The sequence below is a fragment of the Lipotes vexillifer genome, unplaced genomic scaffold, assembly GCF_000442215.2.
Source record: "Lipotes vexillifer unplaced genomic scaffold, Lipotes_vexillifer_v1.1 scaffold3, whole genome shotgun sequence".
NCBI lineage: Eukaryota > Metazoa > Chordata > Mammalia > Artiodactyla > Lipotidae > Lipotes > Lipotes vexillifer.
In genome coordinates, this window is record NW_006783631.1 from 6,909,042 (window position 1) to 6,927,610 (window position 18,569).

At 37.0% G+C, this 18,569-nt stretch overlaps 1 protein-coding gene across 1 annotated transcript in view; it reads left to right on the top strand.

Annotated features, from left to right (window-relative positions):
* The window catches only part of CNTNAP5 (contactin associated protein family member 5), an 884,418-nt gene that overhangs the window by 448,062 nt on the left and 417,787 nt on the right, over positions 1-18,569 (top strand). The window contains exon 7 of the mRNA XM_007456361.1: positions 4,773-4,913. Coding sequence (XP_007456423.1) covers positions 4,773-4,913 — 141 coding nt within the window. The remainder of the gene's footprint in view (positions 1-4,772; positions 4,914-18,569) is intronic.

Genomic DNA, 18,569 nt, shown 5'->3' on the forward strand with positions numbered 1-18,569 from the left:
CAGCAGGAAAGAAAATCAGTAATATATGAAGCAAGTTTTTCCATTCTAACTAATCTGATAATGAACTAAATCTATAATTCAGTAGTACAATTATAGCCTCAAATTCTCAACTACATGAAAAATTTAAAATATAAAACAGGTTAAAATTTAATTTAATAATTTAATCTCATACTCAAACGTGCAGAAATGCAATTTTGCTTCTTCTCCCTACCTGAATTCAATATGCTTATCGGCCCCTGCTTCCCCTGATAGCAGAAAAATCTAACCGTGTTGATGAATGATAACTAGTTAATGCCTATTTAAAACTTAACTGTACTATTGTGTAAATACTGGGTTATATTGGGGTTTCTTCTTGCTCCTCCTTTTTGTTTCCATGGGCAGATCACAGGCTGCGGGCTTGTGGATAGCCCAGCATGGGGGTAAAGTGTCAGCCTCTGTAGCTGCTGTTCATGGTACCTGCAATGGGCTCAGGCTCTGAGGTCTAATCACCTGGACACTTGGACCTCCGTATCAGCTACCAGCCTTTGACACACTTATATCCTCAGTCCATCCATATTACCCATCCTGCTCTCACAGCCCTGGGGACCTCAGTAGCCTACTTCACACAGTGCTTCAGTGATCAGGCCGTTGAGAAGCAGCTCCCAGAAACTTCCATGTTGCTACGTCTCATAGCCATTGCTAACCTGTCTGTCTTCCAGCCAAGTTTTGCTCTGAGGCCATGCTGAATTTGAAGCCTCTTTAGTAGGGCTTACAGTCATCATTGTTGTAGGAATCAGGGAAGAAATAACTTCTTGCGTTTTCCAAAATCTATCTTGTGGCCTCCATCCTCATTCACCTAAACCTCATCAAATTTCAATCTCCCAGAGATACCCAAAGAGCAGGTCCCACACCGTGTAACTCTTATCTCTGCCAATTTTCTCCTAACGTCCTCTACCCAGACTAGAAAGAGTTTTGCTCTCCTTTCATGTAATGGGAAATTACAGTTTTATAATATATACTATCCTCCATACTATTTCACTTAAAAAAGGCTCTACCCCAGATCCTTCAAATGCTTTTTTTTTGCTATTTAAAAGAAAGGTTTTTTTATTTTCTTCTCTCCTTTTCAAATATTGCCCCGTGACTAATATTTTCCTAAATCACAGATGCGTGAAGTATAACATTATTTTTTTTTGAAAATTGAGGAAGATGGCCAAAAAAATTAAAAGAATAAAATTTTCGTTATATATAAATTATATATAGTGATATATTTGTAATTATATAAATTATAGAAAAGGATAAGAACTCATGTCCACACAAAAACCTGAACATGAATATTTACAGCAGCATTATTTATAGTTGTCAGAACTTGTAGGCAACGAAGATGTCCTTCAGTAGATGAATGTATAAACAAACTGCACTACATAGAGACAATGGAATATTATTCAGAGCTAAAAAGAAATGAGCTATCAAACCATAAAAAGACATGGAGGAATCTTCAATTCATGTTACTAAGTGAAAGAAGCCAAACTGAAATGGTTACATGCTGTATGATTCCAACAATATGACATTCTGGAAATGACAAAATTATTGAAACAGTAAAAAGATCAGTGATTGCCAGGGATTGGAGTAAGGGGCTGGGGGAGGGATGGGTTGACAGAGAACAGGATTTTTAGAGGAGGCAAACTATTCTGTATGATACTGTACTGGTGGATGCGTGTAATTTTCCATTTGTCCAAACCCACAGAATGTACAATACCAAAAGTAAACCATAATGTAGGCTCTGGACTTTGGGTGATGATGATGTGTGATTGTAGGCTCATCAGTTGGAAGAAATAAACCACTGGTGGAAGCTGTTGGTAATGGGGGGTCCTGTGCGTGTGTAGATGCCGGGGGTATGTGGGAATCTCTCTACCTTCCTCTCAATTCTGCTGTGAAACTAAAACTGCTCTAACATAATAAAGTTTTTTAAAAAAATAAACAAAAGTAACAAATAATCAACTTTATTTTTACCTTATAAATTTGATTTATACAATTACAAAATGGAAGTGAATCCTTTTACATCTACATGACTCAAACTGAAAACATTGGAATACTGTAATAAGTCAACAAGGAAGTTATCAGAGCAGTAGTTTTACAAAGTATTTGTGGAATTAACAAGTTCATTTTTTTTCAGTTTTCCAGAATATTTCTCAAGAGTTATGAGTCATTTTTAAATAGAGTCAAAGATAAAACTCCCAAAGTTTTACTCAGAGACACATTTAGGCATGATCTAAACACTTGGCAAAAGAAGAAAACTAGAGCTCACATTCATTTACTATTTAAAATAAGAGCACGTATACTTCAAGACAAAGAGTGTGGTTCAATCAAAGAGAATCTATTAATTTCTGATCTATTAATATAATTCAACCCATCAGTAGATTAAATGTAAAATACCTTGTATTCTGTCACATGAATTTTTGAAAGACCAGTCGATAGATATAACTGAGCATTCATTTCTCATTTCAAACAAACAAACAAGAAATAAGCAACTAAATAATTTATGTGTAAATGGGATTAAAGGATATCTAATGTGATGTGGGTTCAGAATCAGTATTCTATGTACTGGGAAATATACAAAAGTACTGTTCCTTTTTGTTTGTTTTTGGCTTTTTTCCAAAGTTCTATACCATAATTCTTATTTATTGTTGTTTAAAAAGTTTTGGCTATATTTTAGAAAGTTTTGATCAGGACAATGAAACAAAAAAATATATACAATTTGGTTTGAAAAGAGTAAAGTGTTTTAAATATGTCATCTGATTATTTCTTTGAAAAGTTGTATGAAATTAACTAAAATGTACATTATTTAATATACGAGTATCTGGATAGAGAAAACAATAGGATGTGTATATAATTTACTTGATAAATGTTTAATTAATGAAAACAATTCATTTACACTGGAATTTGAGACATAAGTGATATATAACATTATATTGCTTTCAGTTGTATCACATAATGATTTGATATATGTATATATTGTAAAATGATCTCCACACTAAATCTATTTAACATCCATTACCACACATAATTACATTTTTTTCTTGTGTTGAGAATTTTTAAGAGCTATTCCCTTAGTAACTGTCAAATGTACAATACAGTATTATTAACTATAATCTCCACGCAGTACATTACATCTAGTGACTTATTCATTTTATAACTGAAAGCTTGTACTTTTTGACCTTCTTCATCCATTTCGCCCACTCCCCACTCCCCCACCTCTAGCAACCACAAATCTGTTCTCTTTATCTATGAGTTGTTCGCATTTTTGTTTTGTTTTGTTTTTTAGATTCCATACAATGGAAATTTTTAAATGCTTGAAATTCACTGGAATTAAGTTAATGATGAATATGTGAACGAGAGAAATAAAATAATAACCTTAAGTGAAGGGCCTTACCAAAAATATTTTGAAAATAGTAAAAGACACTGGGTTCTTGTATAGGAAGATGAAATATTTCAAAAATGTTTATTCTTCTCCAAGTAAATGTGTTTACGGAAATAACAAATTCTCAAAATTCCAACAGATTATTTTAAATAAAATTATTTTGAAATTAAACTTTAAAATTAAAGTAGGCAAAAATATCAAATAATTATCTAGATTAAAACAATGGTAAATAGAAGTGGGCAGCAGGATTAATCACTCTTATCATATATTACAATGTGTAAAGAAACAATTTTTAAAAAATAGTGTGGAACTTATGGGGAAAAAAAGTAGACACCTGGAAGTAAGCTTTGCTTTATCTGTAGCTATTCATATGAGGTGAAGACATTCTGATTGGGAGAACAAATCTTCCTGAAATACACTAAGCATTCAAATAGTTTAAATACATGCTAAAGGTAACATTTCAAAGCATTGAAGAAAAACTGGGTTACTCATTAAATATGTTGGGATAAACATGATTAAAGAAAGTATCCTGCTTCTCTTGTATAATAGGAGGAATATTCATACCAAATCAGGTTTGTTTTTAAAAGAATATTTCCATTCCAAAAGTAATTTGTAGTAATTTTTACTGGAAAGAAAAGTGGTAAAGAAAACTAGTAACTCATATCCTTCCCAGAGACAACTATCATTAATAGTTCAGTGTATTTCTTCAAGTCTAAATTGAAAGCACATGTTTTGTTGTTGACATCATACTTTATACCCAGTTATAACCCCTGAATTTTTCAATCAACATTCCACTCATTTTCCACTTTATAACAAATGTTTACTCAGCACCATTATTAACTAAGTAGGAGTCTATCATATCAATTCTCAATTTTTTCCTCCATTTATTTAAATGTGTGGGATATTTTAATTGTTTCCTATTTTTCATCTTTATAAAAGTAATTTGGGAACAACTGTGTTCATAAGGTGTTTTGGTACAATGCAGAATAAACTAGGTCTGAATAGTGGTATATTTTGTCCCTTGGTTTTTCTTTGTACGCTCTCAGATATTTGTATAAGAGATAAATATAAAGATGTTGATTTTCTTTTCTTTTTTCCTCCTTCTGTAAATTATTGTTTTATTTAGTATTAGAAGGGTTCAGAAAGGAAGTAAAACAGTTTTGTAAAATAAGCTCTTAAAAAACAAGCAATTATAGTTATTTTTGCGTGGCCTAATCAGTATCCTTTTAAATGTGTAATCAAGTGGCATCTATAATTATTTGAGCCACTTGGCTCATGCTACAGTTGAATCTTCTGAAATTCACTTGCTTACTTTCCTTTTCCTGTTCGTTCAGAGCTTTTAACTAAGAGTTGACTTTTTTTCTTTCTCATAAAGCTTAGTTTTGGAGGAATTCCAGTACCAGGCAAACCTGGGACCTTTTTAAAGAAAAACTTCCACGGATGTATTGAAAACCTTTACTACAATGGAGTAAACATAATTGACCTGGCTAAAAGGCGGAAGCATCAGATCTACACCGTGGTAAGTCAGCATCCTTCTCAGCTTGATGGTTTCTAACATTTTGGGGTAAGTCTTGCTTTCCCCATCCTAACCTTGACCCCTTCTCATAATATGTTTACATTACACTCTTGGAAGTCTTATCAGACTCCCAGGTGCAACTGGAGGTAAAGCAGGGACTGAATTGGTGTGAATTGTTTTGGGGAGAAATAAATACATTAGAGGCACCTACAGAATTCTATCTTCCTGGCTGTGAGCTTGTGCCATCTGTGGGCAGGGTTTGCAGTCTACACTGGACTGACATGAATCTCTTTGTTATCCCTGGGAAATGCAACAGTAGAACCACAGATTCTATTAATTCCACATCTTCGGAATTATATATTTGTATACTTATTGTTGTTAAAAAATAGGGCATTTTGAAGAAGAGAGGTTACACTTTTGGTGTTTTTGAGATTCCCTTTGTACTACTTAGTATGCTGGCAAGTTAAAAAAATAATAATTAATTAGTATTTGTCTTTCCCCAATAGACCATGGGTTTCATGAGGACAAGGAACTTTTCTTTTTCACTACTGCATTCACAGTACTGGTGCTTTGCACATAGTAGATGATCAATAATGGTGTGGACATTTCCAACTATAATTGTGGATTTGTCTATTTCTCTTTCCAGTTCTATCAGTTTTTGCCTCATATATTTTACAGCTCTGTTGTTTGGTACAAACACAGGGTTGATAGAATTGCTATGTGTTGCTAGTGGATGGGCCCTTTTATCATTACATAATGTTCTTCTCAGTTTATGATAATTTTCTTTACACTAAAGTCTACTTAATCTGATATTAATATAACCTTTCTTGCTTTCTTTTGTTATATATTTGATAGATAGATAGAGATAAAAGTAAAAGAATGGAAGAAAAAATATATCAATATATATGCCTATATCATATTTGAAGTGAGTTTATTGTAGACAGTAAATAGTACAGTCATGGTTTTTAATCCACTCTGTCAACCTCTGTTTTTTAATTGGTGCATTTAAATCACTTACATATAATGTTAAAGTTATTGATGTATTAGAGCTCAAATATATATTTTTGTTTGTTTCTTTTGTCTGTTCTCTCTGTTTTTTATTTTGTTTCTCTACCTTCCTGTGTGTTTCTTGAATGATTTTCAGAACTCTATTTTAATTTATCTTGTGTTTGAATATATCTCTATGTATAGCTTTTGTTAATGGTTTCTTTAGGCATTATATTATATACATATAATTTATTACAGTTTACTGATATTTCATCAATTTTAGTGAAGTGTAAAAACCTTACATCCCTTTAAGTTCCTTTACCTTTCCCTGTTTATTATATAACTATCTTAACTAACTTTATTATATAATGTTCTTAATTATTATTTTCTCCCTATATTTTTAGAATCATATCAGTATTTTTTTTCCGGCTGTTGAAGTTGTTGGGATGTTAGGGCTCAAATGTGTGACAGATTCAACCATCAAAAATGATTTAGAAATCTCAAGAGAAAAAGTAAAGTATATTGTATTTACTCATAGTTTTGCTTATTGCTGTTCTTTCTTCCTCCCTGATTTTCCTAGATTCCTTCTTTTGTAATCTCTTTTCTGTTTAAAGAACTTCCATTCTTTTAGGGTGTGTATACTGATGACAAATTCCCTAACTTTTCCTTCATCTTATAATGTCTTGATATCTCTTTCATTCTTGAAGCCTTTGTTCCCTGGACATAAGATTCTGGGTTCATAGTTGTTTTCTTTCAGCACTTGAAAAATGTTGAGCCCCTCAATGGTTTCTGGTGACAAATAAATACACTGTTATTTGATTTTTTTCCTCTACAGATAAGATGTAATTTCTTTCTTACTGCTTTCAGTATTTTTTTTTTTTTTTTTTTGTTTTCATTGTTTTGATTTTCCTCTACAGATAAGATGTAATTTCTTTCTTACTGCTTTCAGTATTTTTTTTTTTTTTTTTTAGTTTTCATTAGTTTGACTATGATGTGTCATGGTGTGGACTTCTTTGGGTTATCCTATTTGGGTTTCACTAAGTTTCTTGAATCTGAGGGATTACATCTTTCACCAAACTTGGGAAGTATTCTGCCATTTATTTGAGTATTTTTTCAGCCTTTTTTTTTCTCATCTCCTTCCTGAATTCCAGAGATATGAATGCTTGATCTTTCCTTATAAAATCACAGGTCCCTCTGTTTATTTTTTTCTCAGTCTATGTTGTCTGTTGCTCAAATTAGGTAGTTTTTATTGTTAGAGTTTCAAGTTGATTAATTCTTTTTCTTATTCCCTTCCTTTTGTTATTGTGCACATTCATTATTTTCTCATGTCTGATATTGTATTTTTCAGTTCTAACATTTTCATTTGATTCTTCTTTACATCTTCTATTTCCTTGTTAAATAAGACTTTCTATTTTTTAGTGAGACTTTCTATTTTCTTATTTGTCTCAAATGTGCAATTGTTATTTGAAGGATTTTCATTATAATGACTGCTTAAAAATATTTGTCAAATAATTCTAACATCTTTGTCATCTCAGTGTTTGCATCTACTGAATGTCTTTTTTAATTCAATCTGAGATCTTCCTGTTTCTTGGTATAACAAGACATTTTTTACTGTAACCTAAACATTTTTAGGTATTATAATGAATCCTATTTAATCCTATGTTTTAGCTGTCTGCCTCTGACACTGTTCCAGTTGGGGAAAGATGGGTTTTGCCTCAATACTGCTAGGCAGGGGTAGAATCCAGATTTCTGCACTAAACCTCCATTGACAAGGGAGGCTCGTTGTTACTCCTAGGTGTAGAGGGGTGAGCATTCTGGTTTCCTGCTAGCTCTTCATGGATACTCTCTGACTGGGAGGGGTAGGAAAACCTTGTTACTCCTCTCTGTGTGACCTCCAGTGACATCACAGCATGTGTGTGTTGAGGGGGGGGGACTCTGGTGGTTAAAGTTCTGACTCTCTCAAGCCATCTGTGGCACCATGCCTGCAAGGAGTGGGTGGGTTCCCTCATTACTGCCTGGTGTGGGGGGAGGTGAATATCAAGACTCCACTAGGCATGTGGTCACCATTGATACTAAGGGGAGAGGCTTGATACTATGTGACAAGGAATAAAATCCAGGCTCCATACTTGATCTCTGTTGACACCTCCCTGGCTGGAGGTTTTGGGCACCTTGTTACAGTATGGCTGGTTGGTAGTTTGGCCATAATTTTCTTTTTTTTTTAAAGATTTTTGTTGGCTGGTATAGAGCAATTATTGTCTAAATGTATTCTGCCTTATTCTGTTGTTCCTTTCCTGGCCCTTGGGTTTGAAAGATGAGGCTTCTAAATGGGGACTAATATTTTGTCTGTCCCAGTTGGTCTCTCTGGGTTGCTGGCTTCTTCAGCAGCAAGTCTAGGATATAGAAGCAAAAGAAAAATCTGGGGAAACCTCCAACGTTGCTCCTTGGGCCTCAAGATCCTAGTACATGCTTGCTTTCTTCTTTCCACCATTTAGAGTCTTCCTATATTTTCTTTATATATAATGTTCAGGGTTTTTTAGTTGTACTTGGTGGGAGAAATAGAGGAAATCACATTACTCCATCTTCCCAGAAGCAGAAGTCCATTAAATTCACATTCTTTTAAAAAACTTTCATAAGAGTAGACCTCCCTATCATTGACAGGCAAATACTGATTTTCCTTGCAATCTGGTCATTGGGCTACCTGGCAAACTGGAATTTAAATGACCTTGAGGTCTACTTTTCCCTTGATAAGTTTAACCTGTAACAAATATTTTATGTTTGGGGGTTCCATAGTTAACACATTTTTTAAAAGTAGTTATTGATTTCCAGGGTGTGAAACAGGCTTGCTTGAGGACAATCACACTTGGGTTGATGGTTGTAATGTTTCAAAGGGTTGTCCCTGGCTCAGGCTCAAGACTTTTGACGATGTTACCCACATGTACTAAGGTTGTTCATTATCTAATTAAACTAAGCACTAGCTTGCTAATGATATTTTGCTTGAGTCTAGATAAGGAGACTTGAACCATGGAAAGCATATTCATACCCATTACTCTCCCATATTATTCCCCCCAAATATTTCATAACATACCTCTTTCATTGAATTTAATCTGCTAAAACAGTGGGCTCAAACACTACTAGGAGTTTGGCTTAGACTGATGTCATGAATATCAACACACCTGAAAGGCAGGACAGCACTGACTTCATTGTGACAAGAGTTGGTGAAACAAATTTAAACCACAAGGAACTGAAGAAAACATTGCTCACTTTCGTTATTCAAAAACTGGGCCTCAAAATGTGAGAGCCTGAGCCTTAGATATAAATAACTGCAATTCCTATTGTTACTGAGTCCAAGCTTGTACTGCTCACCACATGATTGGCCAAAAAATCTAGAGACAAGGTGTTGGGGCAAGGAAGTGTGACTTTATTTGGAAAGCCAGCAGACAGAGAAGATGGTGGACTCGTGCCCCAAAGAACCATCTTCTCCAAGTTAGAATTCAGGCTTCTCTTATACTAAAATGGGAGGGAGTGTGGCTGGTTGGTGCAAACTTCTTGGCGTCAGAATCCTTTGGTTTTGCAGCAATCCACTTAGTTCAGGTCATGATATTCCTGTAATCTTCCAACAAGACAAATGTTATTCTATGTTCTGCAACTTTTTGTCTATATTAATGGAAAAGTGTTATAACTTTAAAGCTCAGAGTCTTGAGAATGGGCTATCCTGTATGTTTCAGGCTATGGGCAACATTCTTACCTTGTAGCAAAAGCAATAGAATACAAAGGTTAAAGTAAAAAAAAAAACAGATCCAATATGGAGTCAGATTTGTTCTTCTCTATTATACTGTGGCAACATTCATAAAAAAACTCCAAACATACATTACGTGTTAGAAAATATATTAAATGATAAGATATATTAAATAATAAGTCGCTGAATATACAGAGCAAAAAAGGGGGAAATCAGGGAGAACAAGGAGAAAAACATGAATTTCTGAATATTGGTGGCGCTCATCATCTCCTTTTTGGAGAGAATCACTAACCACAATTGTAATAAATTTGTCATTGATTTTTAAGCTACTGGAGCACTTACCAAGCTGCCTAAAACTTTTCTACCATACTTTATTCCTCAGAGTTTAATTGGCAGTATTGTTAATATGAAGCACAAAGAATCCATTTATCACTAATGTACTTGGGAAAAAAAATCTCAGGAAAACTGTTTTACTTTGCATGTAAAGAACCTTTAGTTTTAAGCTTCTCAATTCAAAGGGGGAAAAAAACCCATTATTTTTCTTCCAAATTGCTTCTATTTCCTTGTTTAGGTGAAAATTCCTATTACTAGAAACACACATACACACACACACATTTATATACCTAATCTTTTTCCTTTAGGAATTCCATGTGGGAAGGAATGGTTTGCACTGTTAATTACAAGTACAAACTCTTTTATTCCACTACTCAGGCTTAAAGTTTCCCCAAAGATACAGTACCAGCTACAAAGTCAGCTTAGTTCCAAGTCACTAAGCCACAGTTGTGCTAAGTAAGGACTTTTGAGAGGGATGGTGTTTTTGTCCTTTTCCAGTGTTCACAGACTCTCACATTTATGGAGTGTGGGGAAGTTCAGAGTTGAGCAGGAGTTTCAAGGAATCCACAAATCAGGCAGCAAGTGGAAGGTGATACCCATCAATTACAAAAGGTGATTCAAGGCTTAGCAGCACCAGCCTTGGCCTCATCCAGCACAAATCTCTCCAGCAGGCTGCATTTATGCAGCATCCTCATTGCAATTTGTCATTCCTTTCTTGTGGGACCTGCCCACCCCCTGGAGATTTAACATCTGTTCCATGGGGATAATTCAATTTAGTCTTCATAGCTCGATATGAATACAAGACAGCCTTACACATCCCTAGACGCAGTAAAACTAACAGCTTAAAGTAGACATAAAAAGTACCTCACTATTCTACCTCAAATCTCCCACCCTATGCTAATACAGCACCATATAACAAACAATCAGAAAATAAATGGCCCATTGAAGTGTGTGTACAGTACCTGTCATGTGGATTATTATATACATAATATAAGAAATATATGCCTTGCTAGTTTCCTGAAAATGATTAATTTCATAGCTTCCACTTCATAAGAAATGATGCTTTCTTGGAGCTCTCCTTTCAGAGTGTTGCATCCCCTCTCCCAGAGACAAGGAGAGTAACGTGATTGTCTGGGAGATGGCTTAATTGTAGGTGTTAAAATGATTATTTCTCATTTAAAAGAAAGGCATAGGAGAAATGCTCATATACCTTGACTTTGCCTTCAGTGGGAGGGGAGATAAAGGCAAATGACCATCAGCAGGACTGTGGTTATAGAATTGGCTTTGGAGCTAATTGACCATGTAAATCTGCTCCTGTGCCTTTGTCTCCAAATAACTGGATGGGTGATGGCTAAAGCATGTATGATGCTACCCCCAACTTCATGGCTGAAATTGCTAAACCCTCACCAAATGCATTTCCACTCCGCCTAGAGGGAAGCCTCGCAGTCTTCTCAATCCACTGTTCCTGGCAGCACCAACAGTTACATAATTGTTGATATATCACTTAGATTCCTAATCTCACTCAACAGCTCACTCAGCTATGGGGCCTTGGGCAATTTACCAAACCTCAGTATCTACATACATGTAAAATGGGACAATTATAGTCCCTACCTCAACCTGTTATTGTGATGATTAAATATGTGTTTAACACAATGTAAGGTCCACAGTAAGCACCCAATACGTTGAAGGTATTATTAAGGAACATTTCTACCAATCCATTCAACTGAAGTTGGCATGCAAACCAATATTTGTTTGTCATCTTAGGTATATAATCAATGACTCACATAGAGTTTTTGTATTTTATGATCCCAACAAATAATAAAAGTAGATTGGAGACAGCTCAAGTTTTGCCTCCTGAATCTGAAGTTTAGTTTATTCCCACACTGCAGAAATCATGAAGCACATTTTGGGTAAATATATTGCAAATTTATCGATCTCATTCATCTGAGGAAATTTAATGACTAGCTTTAGTCCAGATTTGGTCAAATGATGGACTCCTTTAACATAAGGCATTTAAGAAAGATGTTGCCCAGTGGACTTGGGTGTAACAGGCATACTAAGTGGGCTTTTGTGAATGTTATGGTCTTCTGTTTGCATCTCTGCTGCCATGCAACTCGTTGAGTGTGGTTGTTTATTTTTTAAAGCTCTGAAGAAGCCAAGAGATAAGGATAAGTGTACACATGAGAGCACGTACACATTCACATCTGCGTATGTGCATGTGCCCATGAACATACACATACATAGTGACAGCAACCTTTGTCTTACCTGCCTGTGACCCAGAAGCTCATGAAAATCTCTCAGAGAAAAATTCCCAGTGTCTAGTGAAAACTAATCTCTTCAGCTTATCCCTGGGATCACGTTTCATCTCTGTGAGTATGCTCCGTGATAAATGATGCGTTCCCTTGATGGAAGGAATTATTTGAAAAAGCAGCTAACCTATCAAGTCTTCTCTCTCCACATTCCTGCCATTTGAGCAGTCTGACATTCACATCACCTGCTTCTAGGTCGCTCCTCATACCCTGGAAAAAATTATTTTTAAATTGTTAGCTTCCAGAGAAGTGGCTTTCTTTCTGTCTTTGGGCAAAGTGAAACTAAATAGTTTCAAGGTCATGTGAGGAATAATGTGACAAAGTTAAAAAAAATAACAATGAAATCGTCATCCTCTCTGAAAATAATTCTACCTTAAATCAGTGTTATGACTTTCTTTTCTAAGGTGACTGTTTCTTAGCTCGATCGTTATTTGACGTTATTAAAGAAAACATCTTTAGAATGTTAAAAATATGCATTTCTATGTGTTATGGATGCCATTTGGAATATACAGAAGACCTAACCAGCCAGAGAGAAAAACACTGTTCTCATCTACATGTATTTCATTTTCAGGTTTTAATTGTATATTTGACATAACATAGACCATATTTTATTGACAATTTTATATCTTGCTTTCCATGGTTAAGGTTTTTCTTAAAGTATTTTCTGTGTCTTTAAAATTGTTACTAAACCTTTTAAATCTCTTTACAAATGTAATTTCTACATTAAGTCCATTCACCACAGTTCATTCAAGATTCTACTGCATTAAAGTTTGAGTTGTTTGAATTTTTATTGCCTAAAATAATATTGTGGTTACAAACATAACACTGAAATAATTTTATGAAATTTAGACTGGATCACCTGAAATGAAGATTGTTGGGTCAGTTATTATGCATTTTTGGCTCAATTTATACTGTTGAAGTCTGTACCATTTTCCATACCCACCCACAGTGTAGGAGGGAACCACTCATCCTACCAGTTTTACCTCCTGCTTCCCTGCCATTTGAATATGCAAATGCATTTTGAAAAATGGGGCTAAATGAAAGTCGAAATCAACTCAGGTGCTGTCCTTCTCTGCAAAACTTCCAACTAATGAGCTGAGCATGTTCCTTTTATGCTTTTTTCCCCCATAATAATGACCATGACTGTCCCTTCATTTGAAGACATCTTCTTTCAAGAACTCTCTTAGAGACAATGCCACAAATCACCATGGTAATGCCAGAAGGGCAGTAAATGGAGGGATGACAGATGGACCCCAGTCATATTAGTTCCTCTGTCCTGAAATACCTGTGAGAGGTAGGCAGGGGCAGACGTTATTATCCACACTTTCTGCTGAAAGATACTATTTGCTCAGGACTGGGGAAAGTCAGTGATAGTAGTCAGTGGTCATGTCATTCACAGCCTTCTTCCCTTTCTGTTGGAAAGCACTACACCATCAGCTTTTATTCATTTTTATTATACCGCTATTTTTTCCTAGGGTCCTGAATGACTTTCATGTCAAACTCAAAAAAAAATTAAAAAAGGGGAAATTTGGGCAGATGTGTGAATAGCACCGCTTACCTGGGAATTGGAGATGATCTATCAGGTCTTCCAGAAATGGCCCCTTGTGGTTTGCTAATTGCCAGATACACCTCTCTTGGGTATCTCTTGCAATGTAGGAACTTTGGGCCAAATTCTTGTCTTTTTCAAGAGGAAGAAAGATGGCAGTGGAGGTCAGAGTGTCTTGGAGGAGCCTATCTCCTTATACCAAGATGGCTATGATCTTGGCAGGAGCTCCTACTCGTCACATGGCTCTCAGCATGTCCGGTCTCTGGCACTGACTGTCAAGCTCTTCCTCCTGAGCTTAAGGAGATGGCTGAGAGTTCTGTGTAGGGATTAAGTACCTCCCCAGAAACTCTGCAGCCATTGGCTCTTGTATTCCTGCAAGACAGATGGCAAAGTTCCTGCTTGGGTTTTGAATCCTTTATAATCATCTCCTCACATCTATAGGTTGATTTCCCAGTTTCTGACCATTGCTTCTTTTCTAGCCAGGCCCAGAATATTTACTCTTTCTGAAATTCATTCTGTACATCTCCTCCTCTATGCTTTGCCTTTTCATTCTGTGTTTCTCCCATACTCGCTGAGCTGCTTTTCTCCATCACTCCCCGTTGGTTCAGCCACAAACTCGCCATCTTTCTCCAAGCTCACAAGTAGGGCCAACATCTTAAACCAGGGTGATACTCAACATGTTTCACTGACTCTCAGAAGTGGAGCAGGGTCCTGGAACCCCCAGGCTGTGTGGACCATAGACCCTTGAGTTGCTGTGGGGAGGCCCAGGGGAACTGGAAGCCAAGCAGGCAATCCTATATTCCAGGGAGAGACTTAAGTGTTCTGCAGCTAAATAGCCAAAATCAGGAAGTTTCAAAGTTATAAAATTGGAACCACCAGTAGGGTGTACTAGTGTGAACCTGCTGTGTCCTTGTCTTGCCTGTGTTAACTTCACTAGATTGTCTGTGGCTTCCTGGAGTACAGGGCTAGGAAGAAGCATGGGACCAGGTCCAGACTGGGTAGAAGAAGATGCTGTGATTCCTAAGCAAAATTCGTCATAGGATTGGGAAAGGAGTAGTATGGAATCTGCTCCGTGTACTGGCCCTGTCCAGGCACATTCATGATCCCACCTTCTCCCCAGGACATCTTTCAAACTCTCAGGTCCCTTATGCTTTCCTTGCCGTGAACCTCACACTTATACAACTTAGCACTTGATTCATCACCATCCTCAAAATACAGTTATTGAGGATCTGCTATATTCGGAGAAAGTGAGCCTGCCTTCAATGGGTGGGAAACTTTTTTTTAAATTAATTTTTATTGGAGTATAGTTGCTTTGCAATGTTGTGTTAGTTTCTGCTGTATAGCAGAGTGAATCAGCTATACGTATACATATATGCTCTCTTTTTTGGATTTCTTTCCCATTTAGGTCACCACAGAGCATTGAGTACAGTTCCCTGTGCTATACAGTAGGTTCTCATTAGTTATCTATTTTATACATAGTAGTGTATATATGTCAACCCCCATCTCTCAGTTCATCCCACCCTCCCTTCCCCCTTTGGTATCCATAAGTTTGTTCTCTACATCTGTGTCTCTATTTCTACTTTGCAAATAAGTTCATCTGTATCATTTTTCTAGATTCCACATAATGGATGGGAAACGTTTAACCTCTGTCTGCCCCCAGCATGCACACAGTGGGTACCAGGTCACCATTTCAGAACTCAGAATCCAAACCTGATGCACTTACCTATGACAGGTCCTCATACCTGCTTTTTGCTCTCCTGGCTGTCATTTTGATTGTCACCCTTCCTCTGCTCATTTGCCTTTTTGGTTTGACACTTTTTGTTTGTTTTACCACCTTGAGGCCTCTCAGTAATCCTGCTTCTCCGTTTGTTTTTACAGTCTTCTCTTTTCTTTTATTGTATTTTTTAAAAATTTGTTATTGATTTACAGTGTTGTGTTAATTTCTGTTGTACAGCAAAGTGATTCAGTCATACATATATATACATTATGTTTTAATATTCTTTTCCATTATGGTTTATCACAGCATATTGAATATAGTTCCCTGTGCTATACAGTAGGACCTTTTTTACCCGTTCTCTATATAATAGCTTGCATCTGCTAATCCCAAACTTCCACTCCATCCCTCCTCCTATGGTCTTCTGCTTTCTGACTTTGACTAGATACCCTGTCCTCCACCTGCAAGGCCCACAGTGCTTCTGACTGCCATACCCTCAGCCACTGCACACTATTGAACAGACTCAAACCTAGTTTACAAGAGTTAAGAAGAAAAAAATGATAGAGCTAGCAGTCAAGTAAAACTTCATAAAGGTGATGAAAGGGTAGGAACTTGCTGTGAGCTTTGAAGAAAAAGACACCTCTTAGAAAATTCCAAGTTCTTAGGAAGGCAGGACCAGCCAGATCGTGATATATGCATCAGCTCCAGGTGGGGGCATACTATTACTCGGAAACAGTGTATTTTATTCTAGCCTAGCTCTTTGCAAAAGTTTTTCCTATCACTCTAAGTATTGTGTAAGCTTCACAAAATAAGCATATTTTTTCTGTGTCACTCACAGTGTTGAACACTTGATGCTCAGGAAATGTACATAGAGGAAGGCACTCTGTATTGAAGAGATTATGATCTCTGAAGACAGTGAGAATAAATCCCCGTGTTAACACAAAATATCTATAGAATCTGAACAAAGTTACTTAATCTCTCCATGCTGCAGTGTCTTCAACTACAAGGTAGAAATCATAAACCTACATCACATATGTACCTTGACTCCTGGGATAATGTAGGCATTGAATCACTAAGAGCTACTAATATCATCATAATGGTTTTTATTGTCCTACTTTACTCACCATTTCTCATAGTATATTCCCCGTGAAGACCATAGTCCTATGATTATGTCTATCCTGTTACATAAATGGCCTTCTACGAGTACAACCCTAAAGATTTTAGATCAGTGATTATTCATATTTCAGGGGGCTCACACCCTTTAAGCAGACAAAGAAAGCTATAAACACATTTTATTTTGCATAACATTTTGGAGGCATATAGACACTCCTGAAGTCTGTCCACGGGCAGCAGGTCAAGAGCTTAGCTCCAGATTAGGAGACTCATAGATAAAATTAAACTTTTTCTCTGTCTTTATATGTTCCCAGTGGTCTTACATAAATGTCCTTGTTGAATCACCAGGGCCCTGAATAAGTAGGGGACTGACACTGTATCTGTTCCTTGTGGGACAGTGGGGCTAGCTTCTTAGAAACGCTTCACCTTTTGTCACAGGATTTAGAAGACACCTCTATCTGTCAAGGTCCGTGTTGTCTGAAAGGAAAAATTTAGTAGCTAGTTGAAAGTGGTTAACTACTAAACTGGATAAAAGATGACAGTAAGGGGTCCAGAAATAACGAGTGTGAAAAATCACGTAATTCGTCTAGGCTGAGAGGGTGGAGAGAGAGAAGGAAGTGGGGGCCAGGAGAGCGCCCCCTGCCCACCTCGCAGGCTGAGATCCTGAACTTTCATTACCAGGGTAGCCTGCAGCCTGCAGATGGCCAAGAAGTTTGTCAGAGAGAGCCACCTGTGGAAGCTGCCACCAGTGGGGGACGTGTGGGCTGGAGCTCACCTGTGCAGCACTGACTCACCATCCAGTAGGACAGGAACCCAGACAAGTGCCTGCTAAACGTCATGGCCCTGCAATGGCTCTCTAGCGCCCTCTACCAACCAAGCCTAGACATAAGAGAAATGCTTACAGGGTACAACTCCAGCGACACAAGCAGGGCGGCTTTGCAGCTGAAACTTTCATGTGGATAACTGTCACCACCTCTCATCTCTTTTCCTCCTTTTCAGATCTAGGTTAAAAATGAGAGGCCCTACAACATATATGAACTGCCATAGTCAGTGTGTGCTTGTGTACTTGGTTCGATGTGCATGTGTGTGTGTATACACATGTATGCCTCTGCACCTACACACACACACACACACACAGTTTCTTTTCTTTAGATACAAAAAGATAAACACTAAGTGCTTTTGAAATATTTTTGTCTTTTTTCTTTACAGTTTTGAGAAAGAGATAGGATCTTTACTTTGGGGGGTAAAAACAAAGTACCCTTTAAACACACACACACACACACAAGCATGCAACTAGGGACTTCCCTGGTGGTCCAGTGGCCAAGACTCCACGCTCGCAATGCAAGGGGCCTGGGTTTGATCCCTGACCAGGGAACTAGATCCCATGTGCTGCAATTAAAGATCCTGCATGCCACAACGAAGATCTCGCATACCGCGACTAAGACCCGGGGCAGCCAAATAAATAAATAAACATATATTTTAAAAAAGTGTGCAACTAGCCCAAATTTTGACAGAATGATAATTCTTGGTCCTCTCCAATGAGACAATTTGTTGTCCTCATGACTGTTGCCCACACAAAATAAAATAAAAGGGAAAAATAAGAAAAAAGAGACAAAAAAAGAAAAGAAAAGAAAATGAGAGGCCCTGAATGTCAGGAAGAGGGAGTTGGGAAGACAAATCGGAGGGACATGCACGTTCATGGTTTTTGGCTCTGCAGCATAGGCTTAGACCATAATAGCCTGTCTCACAAGTGTACGTAGTACTGCAAAATATCACATCCAGGTCCAGGCTCTTGTGTGCATTTATTTAACTTTGTCATTACATGTTTGCTAATAGAGAATACTGAAACCACAACTATTCTCTTTTATGGGTCCACACAATTTAAAAAGCATCTCTCATATTCAAAAAGTTTAGAACA